This window comes from Callithrix jacchus, chromosome X, assembly GCF_049354715.1.
Source record: "Callithrix jacchus isolate 240 chromosome X, calJac240_pri, whole genome shotgun sequence".
Classification (NCBI taxonomy): domain Eukaryota; kingdom Metazoa; phylum Chordata; class Mammalia; order Primates; family Cebidae; genus Callithrix; species Callithrix jacchus.
This window is the reverse complement of record NC_133524.1, coordinates 17,349,805-17,374,198: the sequence shown is the minus strand read 5'-3', so window position 1 is coordinate 17,374,198 and position 24,394 is coordinate 17,349,805. Positions and strand designations below refer to the sequence as shown.

The following is a 24,394-nucleotide window of genomic DNA, read 5'->3' as shown; positions in this document are numbered from 1 at the left end:
TTCCAACCAACTTTTTATCTTTCATCCTTATATATAAGTGCATGACTAAGTATTACCAGATATCTGCAGAAAGTGTTCTAACCTAAGGTAGAGATCAATAAAAACATGAAGAAGTAACCTCAAAGAAACAGACTTGACCTATACTAGTAGAAAACTTAAAAATATATATTATTCATATCATCAGAATGATCATTATGTTTATTCCAGAAATATTTAAACACTTACTATGTAGGAGGTGTTGTTCAAGGTATTGGGAAAATATCCATGGGAAAAACAGGGGTAAAAAAAAGCTATACCCTTATGAAGCTCATATCCTACTGACAAAAGAGACAATGGGGTAGGGAGTGACATAAAATTTTAACTAGAGTCATCAGAGAAAGTCTCAATAAGACATAAGAAATGCTGACACAAGAACAGAAAATGAAATACCGCATATTCTCACTCATAGGAGGGTGACGAAAAATGAGAACACATGGACACAGGGAGGGGAGTACTAAACACTGGGGTCTATTGGGGGGAAAAGGGGAGGGCCAGCGGGGGGGAGCTGGGGAGGGATAGCCTGGGGAAAAATGACAAATGTGGGTGAAGGGGAGAAAGGAAGCAAAACACACTGTCATGTATGTACCTATGCAACTGTCTTGCACGTTCTGCACATGTACCTCAAAACCTAACATGCAATAAAAAATTTAAAAAAAAAAAGAAATGCTATTTGCAAAGATGAAATAATGGGATGCTATTTAAAAAGAACATTCAGAAAACAAAAGAAAAAAGAATACTTGGAAATTAAAAGTAAACTAGCAGAAAGAGAATGCTCAATAGAAAGGTTCAAAGATAGTCTGAGGAAATCTTCTAGAAAGTAGGGTAGCCTCCAAATGAAAGTTCCACAAAGAGAAACAGAGAAAAATGGCATGAAAAATAATCAATTAAATGGTTCAATAAAATTTCCCAGAAATGAAGAATATGAGTTTCTAAATTTCAAGGACCCACTAATACCCAGGACAATGGATGAAAACAGACTCATGACAAGCCATATCACAAAATTTCAAAGTACTGGAGTCAAAATAATTTACAAGTTTTCAGCAGGGCATGGGAGAAGAAAGCATGTCATATACAAAGAATCAGAAGTCCAAATGGTTTTAGACTTCATATATCATCAGAAGCTAGAAATTTATTGGCATAATTCCACCAAAATTCCAAAGAAAACTTATTTCCAACTGATGATTATATATCCAAAACTAGTATCCTGAATGATGGTGCAATTAAAGATATTCTTAGACATTCAGGATCTCAAATTGAACTCCGTGCACACTTTCTAAGGAAGCTATTAAAGGATGTGCTTCACCAAAACAAGAGAGTAGGCCAAGAAAGAGAAAGACACAGGATACAGTATAAAAGAAATCCAACATGGAAAAAAGAGGAAGGGAATCCTTGAATGGCAATATAGGGAGAGCCCATGATGAAAACTATGTACCAGGAATTGAAGACAATTACTTTATATTTCTTCAAAAAAAGTGAAACTGACAGAACACCTGAGGTGTCAGAATTTCATAAGAGGAACTCTAGAAAATCAAAGAAGTCTGTGGTTGAATCAAGGGCATGTACATTGACAAGAAACAAGTCGATTATTCACTCCAAGTCAAACAAAAACCTGTACAAGTAAAAAAAAGTAATTAATTTACTATATGGCTTATATGGCCATAACAACAATAATATAAATACTAAATATTAATCTGATCAAAATTATAACTATACCAGAAGGGTGGAGGAAAAAGATACTGAGGGAGGGAAAATGATGGCAAAAATTGAAGTCAACAAGAAGTTTTACAAATATATTATTTAGAACTATGAAGGAAACACCAAAATAACCAACATTTTAAAACCCTGTAGCAGAGTACATTCTCCTAATCTTGGAATTCTAACAATGGCCCTGGAGGAATTTTTCAGACTTCAGTTTGTCACCTCAGTTCAGTATGCAGCCCTGGGCCTTCCCTTCTACCATATCAAAATATCAGCTATGATTATTTACTTTTCCAGCTCTCTTTCCTGAAGTCATTTCCACTGACCCTTAGTCAAGAAAAAAGAAAACTAAGAATACTCATTCATTTCACTTTCCTCTAGATCTAGGGTCTCGATGAGAAGTCTCAAGATTTGCCTACTCACACACACAGCTTCTGTAGGGAAGCAGGCAGAGTCGGAAGTGCACCCAAAGCCTCAGGATTTCCCTTAGTTGCCACTCTTTTAAAAAAAATAGCATTAGCTCATGCATTTTTCCTTGTTCAGTTGTTGCTGAAAAACCCATACACTGTATTTATAATTCTGTGTTCCTTTCTTTTGATGGTGGGAGATATTAATCTAGCTACACTCTATCAATTTTGTCTAATTCATCTTTCTGTCTCCCACACACTGCCTTATGTTTAATAAGTACTCACACAGTGGTTGAAAATTGGAATTTAATTTAATTTTTAAAATCTTCTCTTGCAGTATTTTCAGTCCACTCAAGTCAAAATTGGATCCAAATATTTTATCCAGTATGCTCTATTTAGTCTAAAGAAAAAACACCTTCATGAAAAGTGAAATTTTAAAAAAATACTTTGATCACATGGTGGAAGGCATAGGAAAAAAAGAAAAAAAAATACTTTAGCTGAATAATCTAGTGTACATTTGCAAAAGATGACAATGTACTTGTTAATAGTAATAGCTGCTTTCCCGGGAGAGAAAAGAAGGCAAGAAGATGGGAGGAGAATGTTGTTCCTACATACTTGAAAAGTTACCATACTCATCAAGCAATTGCAGGTTTATTCATGAAAGATTATAGTTAATAAAGTGGGATACCAGATATCAGCAAGGGTTTTTCCAGCCAAAAATTTTTATAAGTGTAATCCAAAGGAAAATAATAAATACCCCAATCCTGAAAACCACATTAAAAATTTCAGGAAAAGAAACTGTCATTTAATCCTAAATTCAGAAGACAGACTAATAATTCCCAGTGTTTAAAACAATTTCTTAAGTTTATTGAAAGACATGCAGATTCTGATAATGATCTTCTGGATCTCTGTTTCCTGATATCTTAATGCAAAACTCTAACCTCTAACAATTTTTATCCTCTTATTTCACTATGCTTAAAAAGTCTAGGCAAAAGATTATTCATAAATGTTACTATTTACTAATTTCGTTCAGATTTTTACAAAGCCCCTAATAAATAACTAAATGGAAATATATTCCAACTTATTGAGTAGAAATAAAGCAGCAGATGTGGCCATTGAAATCTTCAGAAACAGAAAGCTGATTCTTCAAGGGAGCAAAACTTGGAATAACTTCAGCTGTGGAAAAGGGCTCCCATCCCCTCTAGGAATATTTTAAGAAGAAAATAAAAGCATTCAAATACCAAAAAGGGGGAAACACTCCAGGAATGGAAAATGTTGAAAGGAGCCTCCCAGTGGGACCAATACTCTTAAATATCAATCAAGTAAAGAGCCATATGCAAATCTTTAAGGATTTCATCAGTAAGGACCATTTCCTCTTCTTGCCAAGTTCATAAAAATGGCTATTTCTTTGTAATAGAAATTGTTCATTCTTTCTCTCCTTTCTAATCATAAAAGCATGTATGATCTTATACATATCCATTGATCACCCAGGCATACAGAGTGATGGGCATGTAAGTCATATACACCTGTGTATGTAACAAAGAACACCTTGCCAAAAATACCTGCCTCTATCCCCCGATGAACCCTCACATAGCACCCCCCAAAATACAAGCTCATTTAATTCTCTATGGAACAGAATACACTTTTTAACCAGTTAAAAGAGATTAACTGACACATGCATTGTAACTGTTCAACAAGGAAAAAATTAATGACTGAGTTTAGAAAAGTAGTGAGATCAAATCTGATTCTTTCACTTTACAGATGAGAAAATTAGGACCTGGAGAAAGAAAATGGCTTTGCCAAGGACACAAGGCTACTATGGAGCTGTAATCAGTACCACATTTTGAACCTACAGGGTAGGTAGAGCAAAAAAATGTAGATCTGGAGGATAAACAGCTAAACAGAGGGTATTCTACATTCAGGGAGTAAGCATGACAGAAGGCTTCAAAGCAAAAAAATAATTGCTACCTCAAGGAGTTCAAAGGATGCTTCTGAATATGCTAAAAACCACAAATGAAGTAAATAAGATACTACACACTATCTAAAAATATGCTATTACAGTAAATATTTAGACTTCCGAGTCGTGGGATTATCTGTTTGCAGGATTATGTATTACTCCCCTGCATTAAAAAACATTCAATACAGTACTAACATAAAAATAAACATATAGATCAACAGAACAGAATGCAGCATCCAAAAATAAGCCCTTATAGTTAACAGACAAGTGATTATCAACAAAGGTGCCAAGGCAACTGGAAAAGGAGAGTATTTTTTGACAAGTAGTACTGGGACGATTGAATATTCATATACAAAGAGATGAACATAGATCCTTACCTCACACCTTATACAAAAATTAAATCAAAATAAATTCAAGATCTTAATGTAAGAGCTAAAACTATAAAAGTTTCAGAAGAAAACAAGAGAAAATCTTCAAGATCCTGGATTAAGCAGACTTCTTAGATATGACATCATTCCAAAAAGGAAAAAATTTAACATTACACTTTGTAATGTTAAACTCAAAACTTCCACACTTCAAAATATATCATTAAGAAAATGAAAAGACAAGTCACAGGGTGGGGGAAATCTCTGCAAATCACCTATCCAATAAAGGATTTGTATCCAGAATATATAAAGAATTCCAGAATATACAACTCAACAATAAGATAAACGCCCAGTTTTTTTTAATAAGCATAATTTGAGTAGACATCTAATATGGTTTAGCTCTGTGCCCTCACCTAAATCTCATCTTGTAGCTCCCATAATTCCCACATGTTGTAGGAGGGACCTGATGGGAGATGACTGAATCATGGGGACGAGTCTGTCCCGTGCTGTTCTCGTGATAGTGAATGGGTCTCATGAGATCTGATGGTTTTAAAAATGAAAATTTCCCTGTACAAGCTCTCTTCTCCTGTCTGGTGGCACGTGAGATGTGTCTTTTGCCTTCCACCATGATTCTGAGGCTTCCCTAGCAACGTGGAACTGTAAGTCCAATTAAACTTTACTTTTGTAAATTGCCCGGTTTTGGGTATGTCTTTATCAGCAGCATGAAAATGGATTAATACAACATCTCATCAAATAAAATACAGGAATAACTAATAAGCACATGAAAAGATGTTCAACATCATTATTCATCGGGAAATACAAGCACAATGAAATATCACTTCACACAGACTAGGATGTGGGATAATTAAAAAGATAATAATAAGTGAGGGTGAGGATATAAAGAAACAGTAACCCTCATATATTTCTGATGTGAATGTAAAATGGTACATATACTTTAAAAAACAATTTGTCCATTTCTTAAAATATTAAATATAAATTTACCACATACCCCACAATTCCACTCCTATATATCTAGCTAAGAGAAATGAAAACATATGTTCACACAAAGACTTGTATTCAAATATTAATGGCAGCATTATTCATAATAGGCAAAAAGTAGGAACAACTCAAATGTCTGCCAAACTGAAGACTGGATAAACAAAATGTGATATAGCTATATAAAGGAATATTATTCAGCAATAAAAATGAATTAAGTACTGATACATGATACAACATGAATGAACCTCAAAAACATCATGCTAAGTAAACAAAGTCAGACACAAAAGACTCCATATTGTAGATTTGATTTATATTAAATGCTCAGAAAGGAAAATCTGCAGAAACACAAAATATATTAGTGGTTGCCTGGGGCTGGGCATGGAAATTAACTGTAAACAGGTATGTGGAATATTACTGGGGTGCTGAAAATGATCTAAAACTGGATTATGGTGACAGTTGCACTATTTGGTAAATTTAATACAAATCATTAAATTTTACACTTAAAATGGATAAACTTTATAATCTATATGCCTCAATGAAGTATTTTTAAAGCTAAGGGTAGAAAAAAGTATAATTAATTATATGGGGGATGACAGATATGAAACAAGATGGGCCACAGTTGATAATTGAAGCCAGATGTTCAGTATACTGTTTGTCTTATATTCTTCCTATATTTAGAGATTTAATAACTTCATTTTTTAAATTAAAACAAGAAAATAGATACATTCCTAACATTTCCAAGTATCTATGAAGGCAAAACTTCCTTTCCTATCTTCCTGAGGTACTTCAGAGAAATCTGCTAACATTTTAAATCACATAGAAGGAAACACAGAAAAAAAAATAAGAGTCCCTTGCAAAAGTTACCATATTCATTCTTTAATACATCCTTTAACTTTAGATATGAATTAGTGTTACTGCCTGTAGAAAAGTAGTAAGATGTGCCTCCCAAATTAATTTAATGTAGATTGCTTTCTCTGATACAAAATCTGCTGCAACAAAGATTTGAACAAAGATTTCCCATCTTCAAAAGATTCTGATGGAGAACAAAGCCCTTATATTGCCTGGATCTTAGTCTCCTCATTGGTAATATGTGAGAGTTGGCCAAGATGACATTCAAGTTCTCTTTTAGCATTATCACTTTATGATTTCTAAAATTTATCCATGTTTACTAATAACTCCTTTTTCTTGTACCATAGGATATGCAATAAGGGTTAACTAGGTCCTGGATGGAGACATGGGAAGACTTAAGTGACAAAAATGCATGAGATTGAATCTTGGTCAAAGATGGGTCTCTGGTTTCCTTTCTCATATTACATTTACATAAATGTATTCCTCCTAAGAATTTTACTATTAAAATCCTTAGGTTGGTTGAAATCACTAGTTGTGTGTCTGTATATGTTTTAAGGTAAATCAAACTAAAATTTCAAGAAGTAAACATCTTTTTCTCAGGATTAGTTAGGACTCATTCACTAGCAGCTGTTTCCATAACTCTTTCATTAAAGCTGAATAATGTGGTGGGCAAGAAAGAGCCAATATGAATGTGTGTTAGGAGGAAGGCAATCTATGAAAAGAGTCTATCATCTTGGAACTGGCTCTTTTCTACCACTATTGATGGACTGATTGATTGATTGATTGATTGACAGAGTCTCACTCTGTCGTTGCCCACGCTGGAGTGCAGTGGCATGATGGCAGCTCACTGAAACCTCCACCTCCTGGGCTCAAGCCATTCTCCTGCCTCAGCCTCCCGAGTAGCTGGTATTAGAGGCACGCATCAAAATGACTGTGATGACAACTTCTCCACACCAAAGTTCCTTGCTTATGCCACAACCTTTTGCAATCTGTCTTAACCCTGCCACCCTAATGGGACTGTCCTCCTAAGACTTCCCAAGGTCTACAAACCCCTTCTCTAACAGTCTTCATTTTTCTTGGCCAGTCAGCCAACTTGAATCTTCCAGTCTCTACTTCCTTCCTGTAATACACTCCTCGCCAGGCACTCCAGGCCACAGTACTGTGTCCCTTACTGAGCTAATATAATCGCATGACTTTGGGTTCAGTTCCACCAGATATTTGGTGTTTACATACCAGGTATTGAAGAATTCTGAGTAGGGAGGTGATCATAGCTGTGTTTGTAGAAAAATTAATTCTGTTGCTTTATCAAGGAAAAAACAAAGCATGCTAGCCAGATTTGAGGCTACTATAGCAGACTCCAGGAAACTAGTAGTAAGAAGTAAATCAAGACAGATGTCAAAAAAGAATCAAAACGATTTGACTGCAAAGTCATGTCCTTCAAAGTTTAGCTCACCAGTCCTGTGCACCCCCTGCCGACAAATCCACTGATCGTTCTAGTTAGTAACCACCCAAACTTGGCACCCTTCTCACAATCATACATAACTGTGACACTGATTAGCAGAGTTTGGGGGCATATCCATATTTCTCTTGGAATTCTCCAAAGCGCCAAGTACCCAGTAAACACTCATTAAATGCTGGTTGAGTAAGACACTTTTCTGTTCACCATTACTGAAGTCTATTTCAGCTTTCATATAATTCTACAAATTCAGATGCATATAAAGAATTTATTGATGTACTGAGAATTATATTGTCATATGATCTCCTTCAGCTCACAAGCTTCATAATAGTCGCAAACTAAATGTCCAACAATATGAAAATGCTTAAATAAACCACAGTCCCAATTAATAAAGGTAGAAAAAATAAAACAGAGTATCGCCATTTTACAACTATCAATGAAATAATGGATCTAAGCAGTAGTTTGCTGGAAGCTCATGCCAGCTTGTAAGAGCCAACTGTGTGCATCTGTTCACAACTCCACATTCAGTAACCCATCAGTAGGAATGAAATTAGCCATGGCAGGAGCGTTTACACCATAAAAATTGGCAAATGGCTGGTTGTTAAACATTTACTGACACACCACTGGATGTATGCAATGATGATCGATAGCTGATAAAACCATTATTTGAAATGTCGCTGGAATCTTTATCATAACACATTGATCAGGATAATGCGATGTAAACCCACTAATCAATCAAACATCACAAAAATAAAGGCATTAGACACTAGAGATCTCTTAATATGGTGCAGTAAGAAGTACAGAGCATCTCTAGGAAGTATTCTTGTCAAAAATCTAAACTAATTCTAATCAAGCCCAGACCTACCTATCAGTTTATAGGAAATATAGGAGGTAGAAGAAAATCAGCAAAATACAGAATGTGAAATAGTCTACAGGGTAGATGATTTTTTATGAATTAATGAATAAATGAAAAAGAGGAAAAAAAAGATTGAGAGAAGAACTTAAAAGACTTAACTATGCCAAAACAAGTACAATGTGCATGTAGCCCTTGTTTGAATTCTGATTGGAACAAGCTAGTATAAAAAGACATACTTGAGATAATTCAGAAAATATGAACACTGGCCAAATATTAAATGATATTAAAGAATTATTGTTAATTTTGTTATGTATAACAAAAGGTATTGTGCTCAATATTTTTAAGACCTTATCTGCTAGAGAGATACAGAAAAAATTAATATATAAAATTATATAATATTTTGGTTTGCTTCAGAATAATATGGGAATGGAGGTTCTCAACTTTTGCATAAATTTGAAATTTTTCATAATATAGTTTTTAATATACTAGGCAGCATACAGACTATATATAAAAGAAATACAAAATTATAAAAGAAGTACAAAAGTAATGACATGGATATATCCAAGAAATAATGTATTTTAAAAAGGCATGAAGAAAACATACATAACGTAATGAAAATTATTTTAAAGACAAAAAAATGAAACTGATCTCATAGGTATGCATAAACATTCATAAATGTGCTAGAAAATGTCAGAAGGAGGCATTCCTTCCGGGGACACTGAGCTGGATGGAAATGAGGTCAAGGTATGTAACTATAATGTTTCAATTTTACACACAAGAAGGTATTTGCCTATTACTTAAGTTATATAAACATTTTTTTAAATAAAGATCGTAGAATACAGTAACATTTCCTACTCCATTCTCCAGGCAATCTAGCCCTATTCCTTGCCACTCCCCTGACTTCCTCATAAAAGCACCTCAGCCCACCAAGAATAGCTATAAAATTGGAAGAGGGGAATAAGAGAATGCACCCTGTCCAAAAGCAGGACTGGCTGCACTCTCACCTTGGCAAGCCTCTGTAAACCTTCTCCAGGCTTTTAACTTCTATAGGCACAAACCATTGCACTGTGCTAGTACAGAAACTTTCACATAAGTTACTAGAAAAGGAAAACAAAACAAAACAAAACAAACTTTAAAACCCTCTAAATAGAGAAAAGAATAGGAAAAGCAAAAGGCAGCCAAGGCCAGATGGCTCATTGCAACCACACCTTCCAAAGATTGAAACTGGTATATATATAGACATTTATTCTGCATAATGGCACAGAGAGGACTGGAAATACCTGGACTAGATTCTTACCTCCAAAAATGTTCATCTAGCCTAACAGCCCAAATATATGTCTCCATGTTTATAAACTTCTAAACTTCAGATCTGATGCTAAGGGAACACAATACTGTAGCCAACCCCTATTATCTCTCAACTACTGAAAAGCTCAAAGGGCCACCTTAGAAGTTTATCAATATGAATGCTGAGTTTGTTACTTTTAAGGACAGATCCCTACCACAAACAAGATGAGGCCTGAAAACAAGGATCTAGGTCCAGAAAGTTAGAAGGCACTCTTTGGCCCTTCAAAGACAAACAGCTATAGTGGTGGTAAACTGACCAAGTTTGAAGGTAAGTCCTGGTCCTTAGCTGGCTGGTGAAGCTGCAGGAGGCCTGTGGCCAAAGGAATAATAGCATCATGTCTTCTGCTGTGTCCTAACAACTCAACCTCCAGCAGAGGCAGTTGAACAGACACATCTACTAAATATCTGACCAAGTAGATGAGTTGGGAGGGGAAGGTGGGATAGAGAGAAGAGAAATGCTACCTCTTGTCAAGGTTGCAGAGTGTGGGCTCCAGCATCAGATTGCAAAGTTTAAACCCTAGCTCTAACAGCTACTAGGCACCATGACCTTGGGCAAACTAACTTCTGTACCTCAGTCTCTGCATCAGTAAAATAGTGATAAAACAGCACTTACCTCACAGGGTTATTGTGAAGATTGGAGATTATGCACATAAAGTGCTTTAAACATGTCCCTTACACAAAATAACACTCAAATTCACATCACTCATGATCACTATTACATCTAGTCAGTGTTAGATGTGAATGTAGCAGAAAGCCCAGAAGCAAGTCTTGCAAATAGGAAAACTTGACTTAGGACAGAGTGGACATTTCATAAGTAAAGCATATGCTACTTGATAAATGGAACTAGATAAACTGTTTTCACATGAGAGGGGAAAAAACATAAAACAGGATGCAAGCATTCAATAACGACCCTTTTGATGTCTTCCAAACACTAAAAGGTATTTCCTCCTTAATTTGTGAGTACCTGCAGGATTAGTTAAGCAGCTAGAAGTCCAATAATGGATACATTCCCTATCTCATTACCTAAGTTAATGATGTGTCCAGACAACCAATAAACAAATTCAACAAGGTACAAGATACAAGATGATTATACAAAAACAAACTGTATTTCTATACACTAGCAATGAAACCTGTGAAAATGAAAAAAATTTTTAAAGACCATTTAGAATTGTACCAAAAAAAATAAAACTTTTAGGAATACATTTAACAAAAGAAGTGCAAGACTTGTATACTGAAACGTTGTTGAAAGACATTGAACGATCTAAATAAATGGAAAAACATCCTGTGTTCATACATTGGACAACTTAATGTTATTAAAACAGCAATACTAACCAAACCAATACACAAATTCAATGCAAGCCCTACCAAAATCCCAGCTGGCTTTTTGGTTTCTGCAGAAATTGACAAGATGATCTTGAAAAAGAGTAAAGTAGGAAGACTCACGCTTCCCAATTTCAAAATTTACTACAAATCTACAACTATCAAGATGGTACTGGCATAAGGATAGACCTATAGACCAATGGAACAGAACTGAGAGTCCAGAAAAAAACTCTTATGTTTATGGCCAACTGATTTTCAACAAAGGTGCCAGGAAAATTAAATGGAGAATTAAGTCTTTTCAACAAATGGTCTGGGACAACTCTACACACAGAAAAATAAATTTGGACTCCTCTCTCATACCATATCAAAAAAATTAACTCAAAACAGAGCAAAGACCTAAATGTAAAACCTAAAACTATAAGACTCTTAGAAGAAAAGAGGAGTGCTTGTGAGCTTGAGTTAAGCAATCATTTCTTAGATATGACAGCAAAAGCACAAGCAACAACAACAAAAATGCACAAATTAGACCTCATCAAAATTAAAAAGTTTTATAATTCAAAGGACACCAACAAAAAGATGAAAGGCCAACACACTGAATGAAGGAAAATATTTGTAAATCAAATATCTGTAAAGGAACTTTTATGGAGAATATATAAAGAACATTTACAAATCAACAATAAAAAGACAACCCAATTTTTAAATGAGCAAAGATTCTGAACAGACATTTCTCCAAAGACAATATAAATATAACCAGGAAGTGCATGAAAAGATGTATAACATCATTAGCCATTAGAAAATGCAAATCAAAATCACAATACCATTTCATGCCCACTAGGATGACTAAAATAAAAAAGGCAATTACAAGTATTTTGAGGATATGAAGAAACACAATTGAAATATTCATATATCACTAATGAAATAAATTGGTACGGTTGCTTTGGAAAATAGTTCAGTAGACCTTAAAAATGTTCAACATAGAGTTACCATATGAACCAGAAATTCCACTTTTACATATATACTTAAGAGAAAGAGGCTGGGTGCAGTGCCTCACACCTGTAATGTCCAGCACTTTGGGAGGCTGAGGCGGGTGGATCGCGAGGTCAAGAGATCAAGGCCATCCTGGCCAACATGGTGAAACCCTGTCTCTACTAAAAATACAAAAATTAGCTGGGCATGGTGGTGTGCACCCGTAGTCCCAGCTACTTGGAAGGCTGAGGCAGGAGAATTGCTTGAACCCGGGAGGCGGAGGTTGTAGTGAGCCAAGATCACACCACTGCACTCCAGCCTGGCGCCTGGCAATGGAGCGAGACTCTGTCTCCAAAAAAAAAAAAAAGAGAGAAAGAAAAACATGTTTACACAAAACCTGTACATGAATGTCCATAGCAGAATTATTCTTAATAGCCAAAAAGTGGAAACAACCAAAATATTCAAAATGTGGTTTATCCATACAATGAAAGATTATTCAGCCATGAAAGAAATGAAGTATCGATTCACACTACAGCATGGATGAACCTCGAGAACATTATGCTAAGTGAAAGAAGCCAGACACAAAAGACCACATATTATACAATTCCATTAATACAGAATTCTGGAATGGGCAAATCCATAGAAAGAGAAAGTAAATTAGTGGTTGCCAAGGGATCGGGGAAGAAAAGGGGGAATGGGAATGACTGCTAATAGGTATGGAGTTTCTTTTTGCGACAATGAAAATATTCTGAAATTACATAGTGCTGATGGTTATATAACACTATGGATATATTAAATATCACTGGATTGTACACTTTAAAAAGGTGAATTTTATAGTATTAGACTACATCTCAATAAAGCTTTCAGTTAAAAAAAAAAAACCGCCCAGACTGCCAAATTGAACCTTTGGCTAGCTGTGTACTATGGATCCAGAACTTTGGGGTGGTAGGCAGGAATCCCATAGTCCTACCAGATTTTAAAAGGAATAAGTAGCTCTCACAGGAAAAACACAATAAGGAAATACATAAGATCATAGCTGCTTGTGTGGCCAGATTCATCTTTTAGAGAACCTGAAAGGTAAGTTTGATATTAGGAACATCTCTTACTCCCAAGGAGTTTATCTACGTCTTAAGTTACAGAAACAAATATTCATTTGTAGAAAACCCAGGAAAGACTTCTCAATTCGCCACTCGATAAACACAGCCACTTCCAAGTTAAGACAGAGCCCTTACCATGACGTTTTACCCAACTATACATCTCACAGTGTAAGCTTTCGGAGATCCTCCAGAACTACTCAGTGCTGGAAAGGCACTGAAATGGAATCTGAAGAAAACATCACAGCTTTAAAGAGTGCTCAGAACACTTCTGTCATTTCAGCTGCACTCCAGGAGGTGGTAGCAGATGATCATAAAGATACCCTGAATACAGAATTGCAGGGAAGTTTGAGATAGGTAAACTCAGGCAGGAAAGATATCTCTGGAAAGATACCATCATTGCAGCTAAAGCGTGAAAAGCAAATTTTTTATAATAGGTGACATTTGTACATGAGCCAAAATTAAAAAGATACGAATAGACATTCAACAGAAAGTAAGCTTGTTTCCCAGTCCTGTCCTCAGTCATAGTTTCCCTTCCCCAGACGCAACCATCATTACCAGTTTCTTTAGCATCGTCCTGAAATTGTCTACACGTTTACAAACATACACATTCTGCACCATGCTTTTGTCACTTAATTTATCTGAGATAGCTCTCCATGTAGTATACGTACTTGTTCTTTTTAACATCTTCATACAATTCCATAGGATGAATGTACTATAGTTTCTTAAACATGGAATAAGCTGTTATTATCATTATATCTAAAGCAGAGATGGGAAATTAGCTACCTATGAACAGACACTAGCCCCAGATGTGTTCTTTTCAGCCACCACAATAGTTTTAATGTGTGAATCTCAATGTATCTGGCCGTACGAAGTGTGGTTAAAAAGACAAAAAAAGCTGACCATCAACATCCCCTCTTTTTTTTTTTTTTTTTTTTTTTACAGTAAGAATGGTATTACTGGAAAATGGCTGCCCTACCAAGAACTACATTTCCCAGCTGCCTAGCAACTAGGTCTATTCACAGGCCTAGGCCTCCCCAGCTAGATTTGATAGGAAATGATGAAAGTGCCTGGTCTGAAACTTGAAAAGAATGGCCATGTCTCCTGCACACCATCTCTGCCCCCCACTTCTACCAGGCGGATGCTCAATGACTGGAACAAGGCAGAGCTAAGGCTTTTTACTATCACTATGGAAACCTCAGGCTACGAACCTCAGGCATGGCTTTGGAGGAGGCAGGTCTGCCCCAAGAGTGGATGAGAGGGGTAGTTCTCACTGACTCCGTCGACAGAAGAAACCACTTTTATGAAAAAATATATCACCTCATGAAAATAACTGTTTCATTGAGGAAAAGGAGGTTAGGTACTGGCTTAGCATGATTTTTCTTACAGGAATCTCAGTAATAAAAGATGCTTCACAGCTATAAATACAGAGCTATAAAATCCAAACATCACTTAGCAAATTCTGGGTCTTAATGCCTCTAGGTTTTGCATTATCACTGACTTAGACTTTCTTGCACATTTTTACTATCTGTTAAACACAGTAGCTGTGTGGGACTGTAAGGGGATGGCTCCAAGAACTGGGTCAGCTATAACAAATGGTGATCTCCCTGTTACACACAGTGATCATAGTGTACCCACTTCTCCTTATGAAAACACATGCCTCAGGTTTGATGTCAGTACCTAGAGCCCTGGGATAATCTAGGCTACTATAAATCACACATTCACACTCTCTTTACAGATACTAAAGCTGAAGGCAACTGTTTTATATTTCCAAAGTTGGCCTTGCTCATTTTTATAGATTTACATTCTAAATCAGCCCTTTGTTCTTTTTCCCCATATCATATTACCTATTTTCATAAATGTAAAGGCATTAATGCCACCTACTTCTAAGCTATTCCTTTAAATGCTACTTGAATCATACAACAAGAGTCTGTGGCTTTTCCTTCCTTTGGTTCTACAATTTTTTATTCTATTTACTGTTTCTTCCTTTGGATACACATCATCACTCCTATATAACAACCATCCCATCTTTTTCTTCATTTTTCTCTTTTATTTTTCTTTCCATCTTCTCTCCATCATATTTCCTTTCCACACCATCACTCCACTTTGAGCCACTCTGTCTCAGCACCTTAGCTGTAATCACTCTGCTTTTCACAATCCTGTGAGTCCCATTTTATTAAACAAGGGCCTCATTTCATCTTTCCCTTTCAACCCAAGTTCATATCTTGCTTCATCTCACATTATTTTCCCCTCTTTTCTTTACCTTTCCTTATTCTTCTGTTGTCATAAGCAGGGTGCCCCAGGCAGTCTGTCTTTAGTGATAAAGTTGGCAGAAGGAGGGGACATGGAGGCGGGTGGCTGGAGGGACAAGGACCAGCAGAGCAGCAGGTGAGGTAGGCTTCCCTGTGGCCACCCTCACTTTCCCAAGTGCCTGACAGAAGGGTGGTCCAGAACTTCTTAGGCAAAATGAAGAAGAAACAAGTGGTCCCGATGGCAAGGCAAAGAGAGATGTAGCAGCAAAAGTTGGCCAAGCCTTCTGAGCAGGCAAATCATAAGAGAAGAAATATTCATGACCAATAACAATACAAAAAGATGCTCAGCCTCACTAGGAATCAGGGACATGAAACTGTTTGCCTATTATATAGGTAATGATTAGAAAGACAAACATTAAACAGTGTCGGTGAGATTGTGAGGAAATACTTTCAGACAGTGTTAACGATGGAGTAAGTTGACAGGTTTTCCACCTCATGCTTTGGCAACATACAGCTACACTTTAAACATCTACAACCTTTGACCGTGCAACTCCAACCAACAGGATTTAACCTAAGAAAATAATTAGATGATGAAACAAAGATATGGACATGAAATCATTAATAACCTCTCCCTTGTTTATATCACAAGATCGAGGTGGTGGTGTGGGGGAGCTTGGCAAGGGGGCACTGAGGGGAAGCTCATGCCTGTGGAGGAGTGAGGGGGGAGAAGGACAAAAAGAGAAACAGAGGGTGCAAGAGGAGATAGACAGAGGGGCATAAAGAGGACACAGGGGGTGGGGTGGAGAGAGGGAGAAGTTTGTTTGCAAGGGTGAGAAAGGAAGAGGGGGTGGGGTCATGGGGTAGTGGGTGAGCTTGAGAGGAAAGTGTGGGGAAGAGAAAAGGCAGAAAGGAGGAGAGAAAGATCTCTCCATCAAAGCAGTCAACTATGGTATATCCATATCATGCAGACCTTAAAGGGAATGGTGCAATCCTCTATATGAAACAGAAAGATGGTTAATTGGAAAGATCAACACACAGGACAGCAAGCCTAGTGTGATCCCATTTATCTAAAGTGATACATAAAGATAAGTGCAGCAAAGGGATGGCTACATGTATGCATGGTTCTCAGTGAGTTGACTCTTCTGGTAGGTTTGGGCTCTATTTCATGAATTTCTATTTTGTCAGCATTTCAATAATTAATTTCTAGCAATTGCAATACATTAAAATTTTATATAATTTAGACAGACCCTTATACTTTCCTGTGAGAATTAACCAACATGAAAATAAAGTAGATGCAATTATACCACCTACTTTTCATACTGCAGAAATGCTCTATTCTTCATGTGATAAATTTAAACTGCTCATTAAAATTTCATTTGTATAATTTTGTACTGAAAAGACAATGGAATTAGGCTATTGAACACAGACATCACCTACCTAGCTATTCTTTGTCTAAATCTTAGATTTATCAGGCCCTACCACAAAGGACCTCATCAGGGTATTATCAAACCAAAATACTTTTCATCTTGAAGTCACATTGACACGGAGATATTAAAGAAAGCTGTCTTAATTCAGGTTTCCCCTAAAGAAGCCCCTGACATAGGGTGTTGGAACAGGTATATGATTCAAGTGAGGGGAAAGTGAGATGGGGCAGGAGGGAGGCAAGACAAGAAAAAGTACATTAATGAATGGGGTTAATACAGCAGGTAACTGGGGTTCAGTCCTTTCGCAGGCCTTCCAAGAAACAGGGTAGGAAGAATCACAGAATTGTCCACCAGGTGTCAAGGAAGTCGAGGTGTTCTCCTCATTGGTGGAGGCTTGCCATTTCAGGCATTAAATTCTTGATACTTTCAGGCCACAGGAATTTTGGCCTTAGATGCTTACTAAGGCCTGTGGGCCAAATACAGTACCACAGGTTGAGTATCCCTAATCCCAAAAATCCAGAATCCCAAATGCTCTAAAATACTAAACTTTTTTAGTGATAACATGACACTCAAAGGAAATACTCATTGATGCATTTCAGATTTTTTTATTATCTGCCCAACTGATAAACATATAATGCAAATATCCAAAATCCAAAAAATATCCAAAGCCTGAAACACTTCCGATCCCAAGCATTTTGGATAAGGAATGCCCATATTTGGATTATATTTATTATCTCACCAAAACCTTAAAACTCCATGGAGTATTGGCTCTACTGTACAGATTAGGAATCTGAGATGCACAAAGATTAAGCCACTTGCTGAAAATCAAACAGTGAATAAGCAGCTGAGCTGAGCTCCAAATCCAGTTTTGTCTCATCCACTATGTGATGCAATGTCATAAAGCATGTCAATTCTCCAGTACAGCTGGCATCTCCTTACTGGGTCACACAACCTGAAAGAGACGTGTGAGCATTTCCAGCCTCCCTCCTTGCAAGGGAAAGGTATGGAGATAGCTGTCCAGATTGTTTTAATCTTCTTGCATCCATAGGAAAATCCTCCCGTTCATAATCCCCCAGCCATGTGAAATTTTTATAGCATCATCACCTGTGGTTACTCCCACCCTAAATACCAGTCACTATGAAATTTATACCAGAATTCAGATCAAAGTATGAGAGGAAATCCAAGGCAAATTTTTGTCTGATGAACTCATGGCAGAGAATTATATTTGATAGAGAGTTCCAGATTCTAGTATATTAAAAAACAATCTATAACTTTACTGTGAGGAGAGTACTTTATTAGAACAAATAAAACATGCTGAGCTCTGCCCAGACACACAGGTCACGCTAATGTGTGAGCCAAGGAAAGCCTTTTCTTGCTTTAGTAAAAAAGATAATAATCTGCAAATCACTAGCATCTGAGGCTGGCCTGATTTAAAATGCACAAAGATGGAGAAAAAGTTCCAGGAAATCATTGTATTTATAGCTTGCCTGCATGAGTCAGTGGAAAGGCCCTTGCTGCTCCCAAAATAACACTTGGGACAGCACTGTATCCTATCACCTTCACTAAAGCAAAGGCATGTCTCTCATCTTCTATTCCTTAGGTTCCCTAGGAGTTTATCTCCTACTTCACAGGAAACCAGGGGAGCAGACAGGGCCCCTCTGTCCTCCCCCACCTCCAGGCCAGCTACACAGCTGCTGTATCATGAACATCCCATCCCCAGAAGCCCAGAGAAGCCCACCTGAAGGGGCCCTCGCCCTAGGAGCCTCCACCAACCACCCAACCATCAATCAGATTCAGAGTCCCCTCAGCATTAATTCTTACAGGACACAAGATCTTCTCCATATGTGTAAAGTGCAGGAGAAGGCTCTGGCTAGGCCTCAGTCTCCAAGGTCTTTCATAGAAGAACCACTCAAGCATCTGAGGAAATGACAGTGATCTATCTTGTTTAGAAATTACCAGTGATGCAGAGAATAAGACCCCAGCCACACACTCAGCAGACTGCATGGGGGTGAAGCGTTTTTATCCTCTCGGTAGAGAATTTCCCAATTCTTGATCCATAACGAGTGTGGGCAAGGCTCCAGACACATGAACTATATATGTGTCTAGAATTGCTTTCCCTCCCAAGAATACCATAGCCACATGAAGACCTTCACGGGATGCGAAACTGCCAGGTCAGCCCTTTCTCCAGACTCACAGAGGCCTCTCTGGCAGACACCCATCCACTGGCTCCAACAGGAAATGGAAGGGATCAAGGGCATGGGGCACTTCACCTGGCACACTGGGCTGGAAGACTTTATTCAGATCCAAGGAGGAGGCTCTGGAATGGGTTTTCTGTGGCCGAGGTGGTGGGGTGGGAGGGTCCTCACCCCTTTTCATGGCCTCTTCTATGGAGGTGCTAGAGTAAGATCTGTAGCAAAATAAGGGAAGGTCAGAAGGGAAATAGCAAAGCTTTACTCTCTGAAGTTGGGTTGAAATGGAAAATACCCCCAAAGTCAAAGTGACTACAGAGAACCGATGAGCTACCAAAGCAGCCATAAATTCTATTATCCACTGAACACTGCTATGTGCAATAATTGTCCAAATCCAATCATGAATTGGGATCTTTTTAAATCTCATTGTTTTTATTATACCTTAGACCTAAATCGACCCTCCCCCCAAAAAAAACCTTGTGTAAATTCAAATCTGTTTCTATTGGAATTATTAATAACATAGAGCCCCTCAGGCATTTCCATGTTCTAACAGAAGGGATTCATGCTATAAACTGATTGGAGAACTTTTCTCCTGTTCACTTGCAAATGTGATGACAGGCTAATGTGGAATTGGAACAGATAAGCTGAGGGTAAGAATCCAGTGTTCAAGGGAATATGCCATAAATGAAGCTAGGAAAGGAAAACACACTCAATCAGATGGAGGGGTCTAGCCTGTCTTGCCCTGAGAAAGCAAAAGCCTCGTTTTAACCTTCTTCCTCAAGCTATAGCAAAGCATAATTAACTGGGCAACTTCTGAGACTGTAACTCCAGTAATACCATTTTTTTAAAAAGGAACTAAGTAACTTGCAAAAGGTCTGATAGAAAGTTACACAGTTTGATTCAAACTCCAATCTCTGTTTCTAAATTCCATTTTTAAAATGTTCTCATACTGCCTGAGTCCAGGGGGGAATACTTTGGTGGTAGCAACTAGAATATTCATTGGAGATCTACTTACTTTCCAAATTCAATTCAAATCCATACACTGTTCTATTGCCTGGGAACAGGCTTAAGGACAGGATCCCAATATGATGATCAAGAAAAGGCCCTAAGATGTAGATATGCACATCTGTTGCATTTAGCTTCTCAACTAACTTCATGTCAAAGCAGAAAATGACCTTTGAGTCAGAGGTACATCCTAGAGACAAATTAACCTCTGAAAACCGTTCTTTATACTTAGCTGTTAGAGAAGCATTTAGGAATTTAGAATCTATCAATTACTATTACACCCCTTCAGTTCTTGACAGAGCCGTTTTTGACATCGTGAGTTTTTATTTTTCTGAATAAGTTTCTTAAGGTTTCTTTGTGGTAACTGAGGGTTTAGTCTGTCTTAGAAGGTTGCAACTTTAATAAAGCCACCATAATGGCATGTGACGTGCTCTGGGGTGGTCCCTGTAACATAACTGGCAAGACAGGCAAGACAAAGTCAGGCAGAAACTAGCAAGGAAGAACGCTCTGACACTTCAAACAAGAATCAAAGGGAACTGATACAGATGGACAAGGTTCTTAAATAGAAACATTCACTTTAAAAAGACAATTAGAGATACTAGCTAGAAATAAAAATAACTTTCTATGCCACATATAGCTGTAGTGACATCTTTCATTCAAAAAAGAATAATGTGTGTGCATACACATAGTTAAGCACACAATCCAATAGCGCATATTCCTCATTTTCATTTTATTTTCATATATAACCTGTATGTTTATATCTTCATATGGAAAGTTACTGAATATAAAAATGTGAGATTGTATAACCATGACTGCTGCAACCAATTAAAACATAAATGTGCAAGGAGTTAACAAAATGATTAATGCAGTGGTGTTAGAATGGCGATTTTCTCTCTTTCCCTTACATTTCTACAAAAATTTATTAATTCAAAAAGGAAGATAAAAATAATTCAATTCTCTTGATTTTCCCAGTGGGAAGTACTGAAAATAAAATCATCCAAATTAGACAAAAAGAGCAATCTCTGAAAGGATAATATGTAAAATTTAGCCAGACACATTAATAATAGAATATGTGGCTATGAGATTTTATAATTTCACTGGCTTTCTGGGAGAGAGAAAGTCAGCAGAAGCTAAAACTTTGAAGTTCTATTTATAGTTAACATAGTACACATAGCAGATTTCTGCAATTCAAAGGCATTTCCTACGAGAAAGCATATCCCAAAACTAGTACAGACTAGTTTGTAAAAGATCTATTCATCCTTTAAAAAAGGATGAGTAAATGTGTCGACCACATAGAAAAAGAATGCCTACACCTTTCCTTCCTATCTAAATGAATTACTCGCTGTTTTTAAATATTGATAAATATAAAAATATAGATATCTGTATCTTATATAAACAAGGAAACAAAACTCCAATTTGGAAAATGCAGATAGAAACTAAAGGGTAACTCTTTGACTTACAAAGAGATGAAGTTCCTTAAATATCAGTATTTCAAGCATATAAAATATGATCAGACTTAAATTTACTTCTTCAGGATTGTGTCTAGTAGGCAAAGGAGAGAAAAATGTCACTAAGAGCCAAAGCAAAACAGAAAACACACGCATGGTATCCTTGGTATCCTTACACTGCAGTTCTACCAGTGAAAAGCATTTCCCTTCCTTAATGGATGAATTCTATTAAGTGTCTGTATTTCCCCTCTGCTCCTCTTTTTTGAGTCTCACATCAACGACAGCTCTGCTTTACTGGCTTTGTCTCTTTTACTAGCCTCTTAAAAAAATGTGAAGCCGAGAAGGGGTACTAAGATAGGCTCTAACAGACCATAGGCACTGCTTACCTGAAGCTGCAAGCTTCGCTGAAGTTATCACAAGCATACAAGCATTTTCTTTCCCTACTCTAGATTTTATTACCCAGACTTTTTACTTTTTGGTTTTCACCTTGTCATGACAGCAAATTTTCGTGTTCATTACCTTACCCATATTGTCCCCTTTCCAAATCTACTTCCCCCTATTAGTTATCATCTTGCAACAAGTGGGTCATCTCACACAATCCACTTCACATCGAGGGGCCATAGGGCATTAGCCACCACCTTCTAGCACTAATCAATACAGAAACCAAGGCTCCCAGCAACATTGCACATTCCCATCAGGCCATGCATTAGTGAAATGTCTCATATCCTAAGCTTTACATGTAAAGGAAGAGGAACTCATGTGTTGGGTTTTTGGTTTGTGGTTTTTCTTTCTAGGCAAGGCCAGGGCACAAAGGGCATTAAAGCAGAAATTAAACGAACACTACCTGGATCTTGGTCTTGCTTTGAGACTGTTGGAATCCTTTGGAGTTGCTGAAACAAAGATTATTTGTTGTTTGTTTGGGTTTCATTTCTGCAATTAAACAAGTTTATATGCAGCACCTGGGCTAGTACAGAACATATCAACAGATAAATGTGAGGTAAAAGTGCCCATGTGGACAACTGGATGGCTCCCACATTTTCATGATTTCCTCATTTTATTTCAAAATCTAAAGGCACAATTAAAAAGAAAGAAAAATCAGAATATTTTTCCTTTAGCCAGAGCACTATTTGAGAGGCCATTCTCAAATCCAAGTTGATTAATGAAGACATTCCAGTATAAAAAGACAACCCCTTGAAAGAGTTGTCTTTTTATGTAATGATGGATTCACACTTGAGGGTTTCTTGGTCTATCATGATAGCCTAGAAACAGATTTTGAACCAGTCTACCCTGAAGGATAGCAGGAAGTCTATCTAGCTACATGTTTGTTTGTTTGTTTTAATACACTACCAGAGCAGCATGGCCACAGAAACCCAAAGCTCTCACATGTAAGTGGAAATGAGCTATACAGCTTCTCCTGTAAGAAAATATCCTTGTGTCCCACATCTCTGTGACCAAATCACAGAGAATTATGAAACAAAATCACTGAATCTTTTGCCAGCCATATGACTTTTCCTCATTAAATTTAAATCGTAAACTAACTTGCTCACTGACAGCACCCATAGAGCCTACTTCCCCATCACAAGTTGTGAGGAGTAATTAAAAACATTTACAAAACCCCTGATCCTCTTTTTATGCTTTCAATCCTCTATGGAAGACAACTTTAGGAACCAGTAGCTATGCTCAGGTGTTGCAAACATTGCAAATTTTTCATTATAAAATGTCATAAAAAATCATAGAAAGGTGCTAGTAATACAGAACCAGAAGAATGTAATTTCTTTGTTTGCATGAATTCTTCTGAAAAGAAAATGTCTCTGCACAATCTCATCCTCTTTTACATTGCTCCAAAGAGAAAAACCCTCCTTGGTATGAAGCAGCCTGAATTTATGATCATTAAAATGCTTGGGTTAGATATCAGGGCAGAGAGGGGAGATGAAAATCCTCATAAATGCTAACAAGGCACAAAGTAAACTACTGGTCAGCTGCAGAGAGATGCACTTCTCCCAACCCAAGCATTCTGGCTTGCTGTAGTGAGAACACAAGCATCGTCCAGTTTCAAGCAGCCGAAACACTGCCAGGGCACAGGAAAGCCTGGAAAGCCCAAAGAGTTTGAGTCCCCTTTTGCCCATTATTGTGCACTCGCACCTGGATATAGACAGAAAAAGACCTCCCTCCCTCATATAAACCCCAAGTAGCAAAGAAAGCAGCCTTGAGAAGCCTCTCTCCCAGTCCAGGAGGCTGCCTTGGGGCTGGGTGGACAGAGTGGACCAGACTCACCACAGAGCTGGGGAAGCCCTCTGCGCAGGCTGCCTGCAGCTGGCTCCGTGGCCCTCTTCTCCCTCAGGCCCCACTGCTTTCAAGAAATACATGGGTAGGAGAGGTCCCGGCCATGATAAAATACTGTTCCCCAAACCAGACCATGGTGACTTTTAATTCCTTTGTCAACTGCCATTATCTTTGTCTTTTTGCTGGTAGGGATGGGTGTGGAAGGAGGGGTGAGCCCTGCTGGTAAGAGATAGATAGACAGACAGACAGACAGACAGACAGATGGGGTGAGGGTGTGGATGAGTAGTGGAGAGACAGGACTAGAAACCAGGCCAGGAGTCCTGAGACCAGGGCACTCCTCCTGGCTATAACACTAACTAGCTGTTACTTCCCTGAACCTCAGTCTCCTTACCAAGAAAACAAAGACCATAAAAACGCAGTCTCTTTCTCACAGGGACAGATAA

At 37.6% G+C, this 24,394-nt stretch overlaps 1 protein-coding gene across 15 annotated transcripts in view; it reads right to left on the bottom strand.

Moving 5' to 3' along the window:
* REPS2 (RALBP1 associated Eps domain containing 2) overlaps positions 1-24,394 on the bottom strand; it is a 248,826-nt gene that overhangs the window by 85,791 nt on the left and 138,641 nt on the right. For 8 of the 15 annotated variants that reach the window (XM_035289249.3, XM_035289252.3, XM_035289250.3 and 5 more), the window contains exons 12-13: positions 22,513-22,558; positions 19,297-19,433 (exon numbers count right to left, since the gene is read on the bottom strand). The exons of the other annotated variants lie outside the window; for them this stretch is intronic. In XM_035289249.3, the coding sequence (XP_035145140.1) occupies positions 19,297-19,433; positions 22,513-22,558 (183 nt within the window). The remainder of the gene's footprint in view (positions 1-19,296; positions 19,434-22,512; positions 22,559-24,394) is intronic. 15 annotated transcript variants of the gene reach the window in all.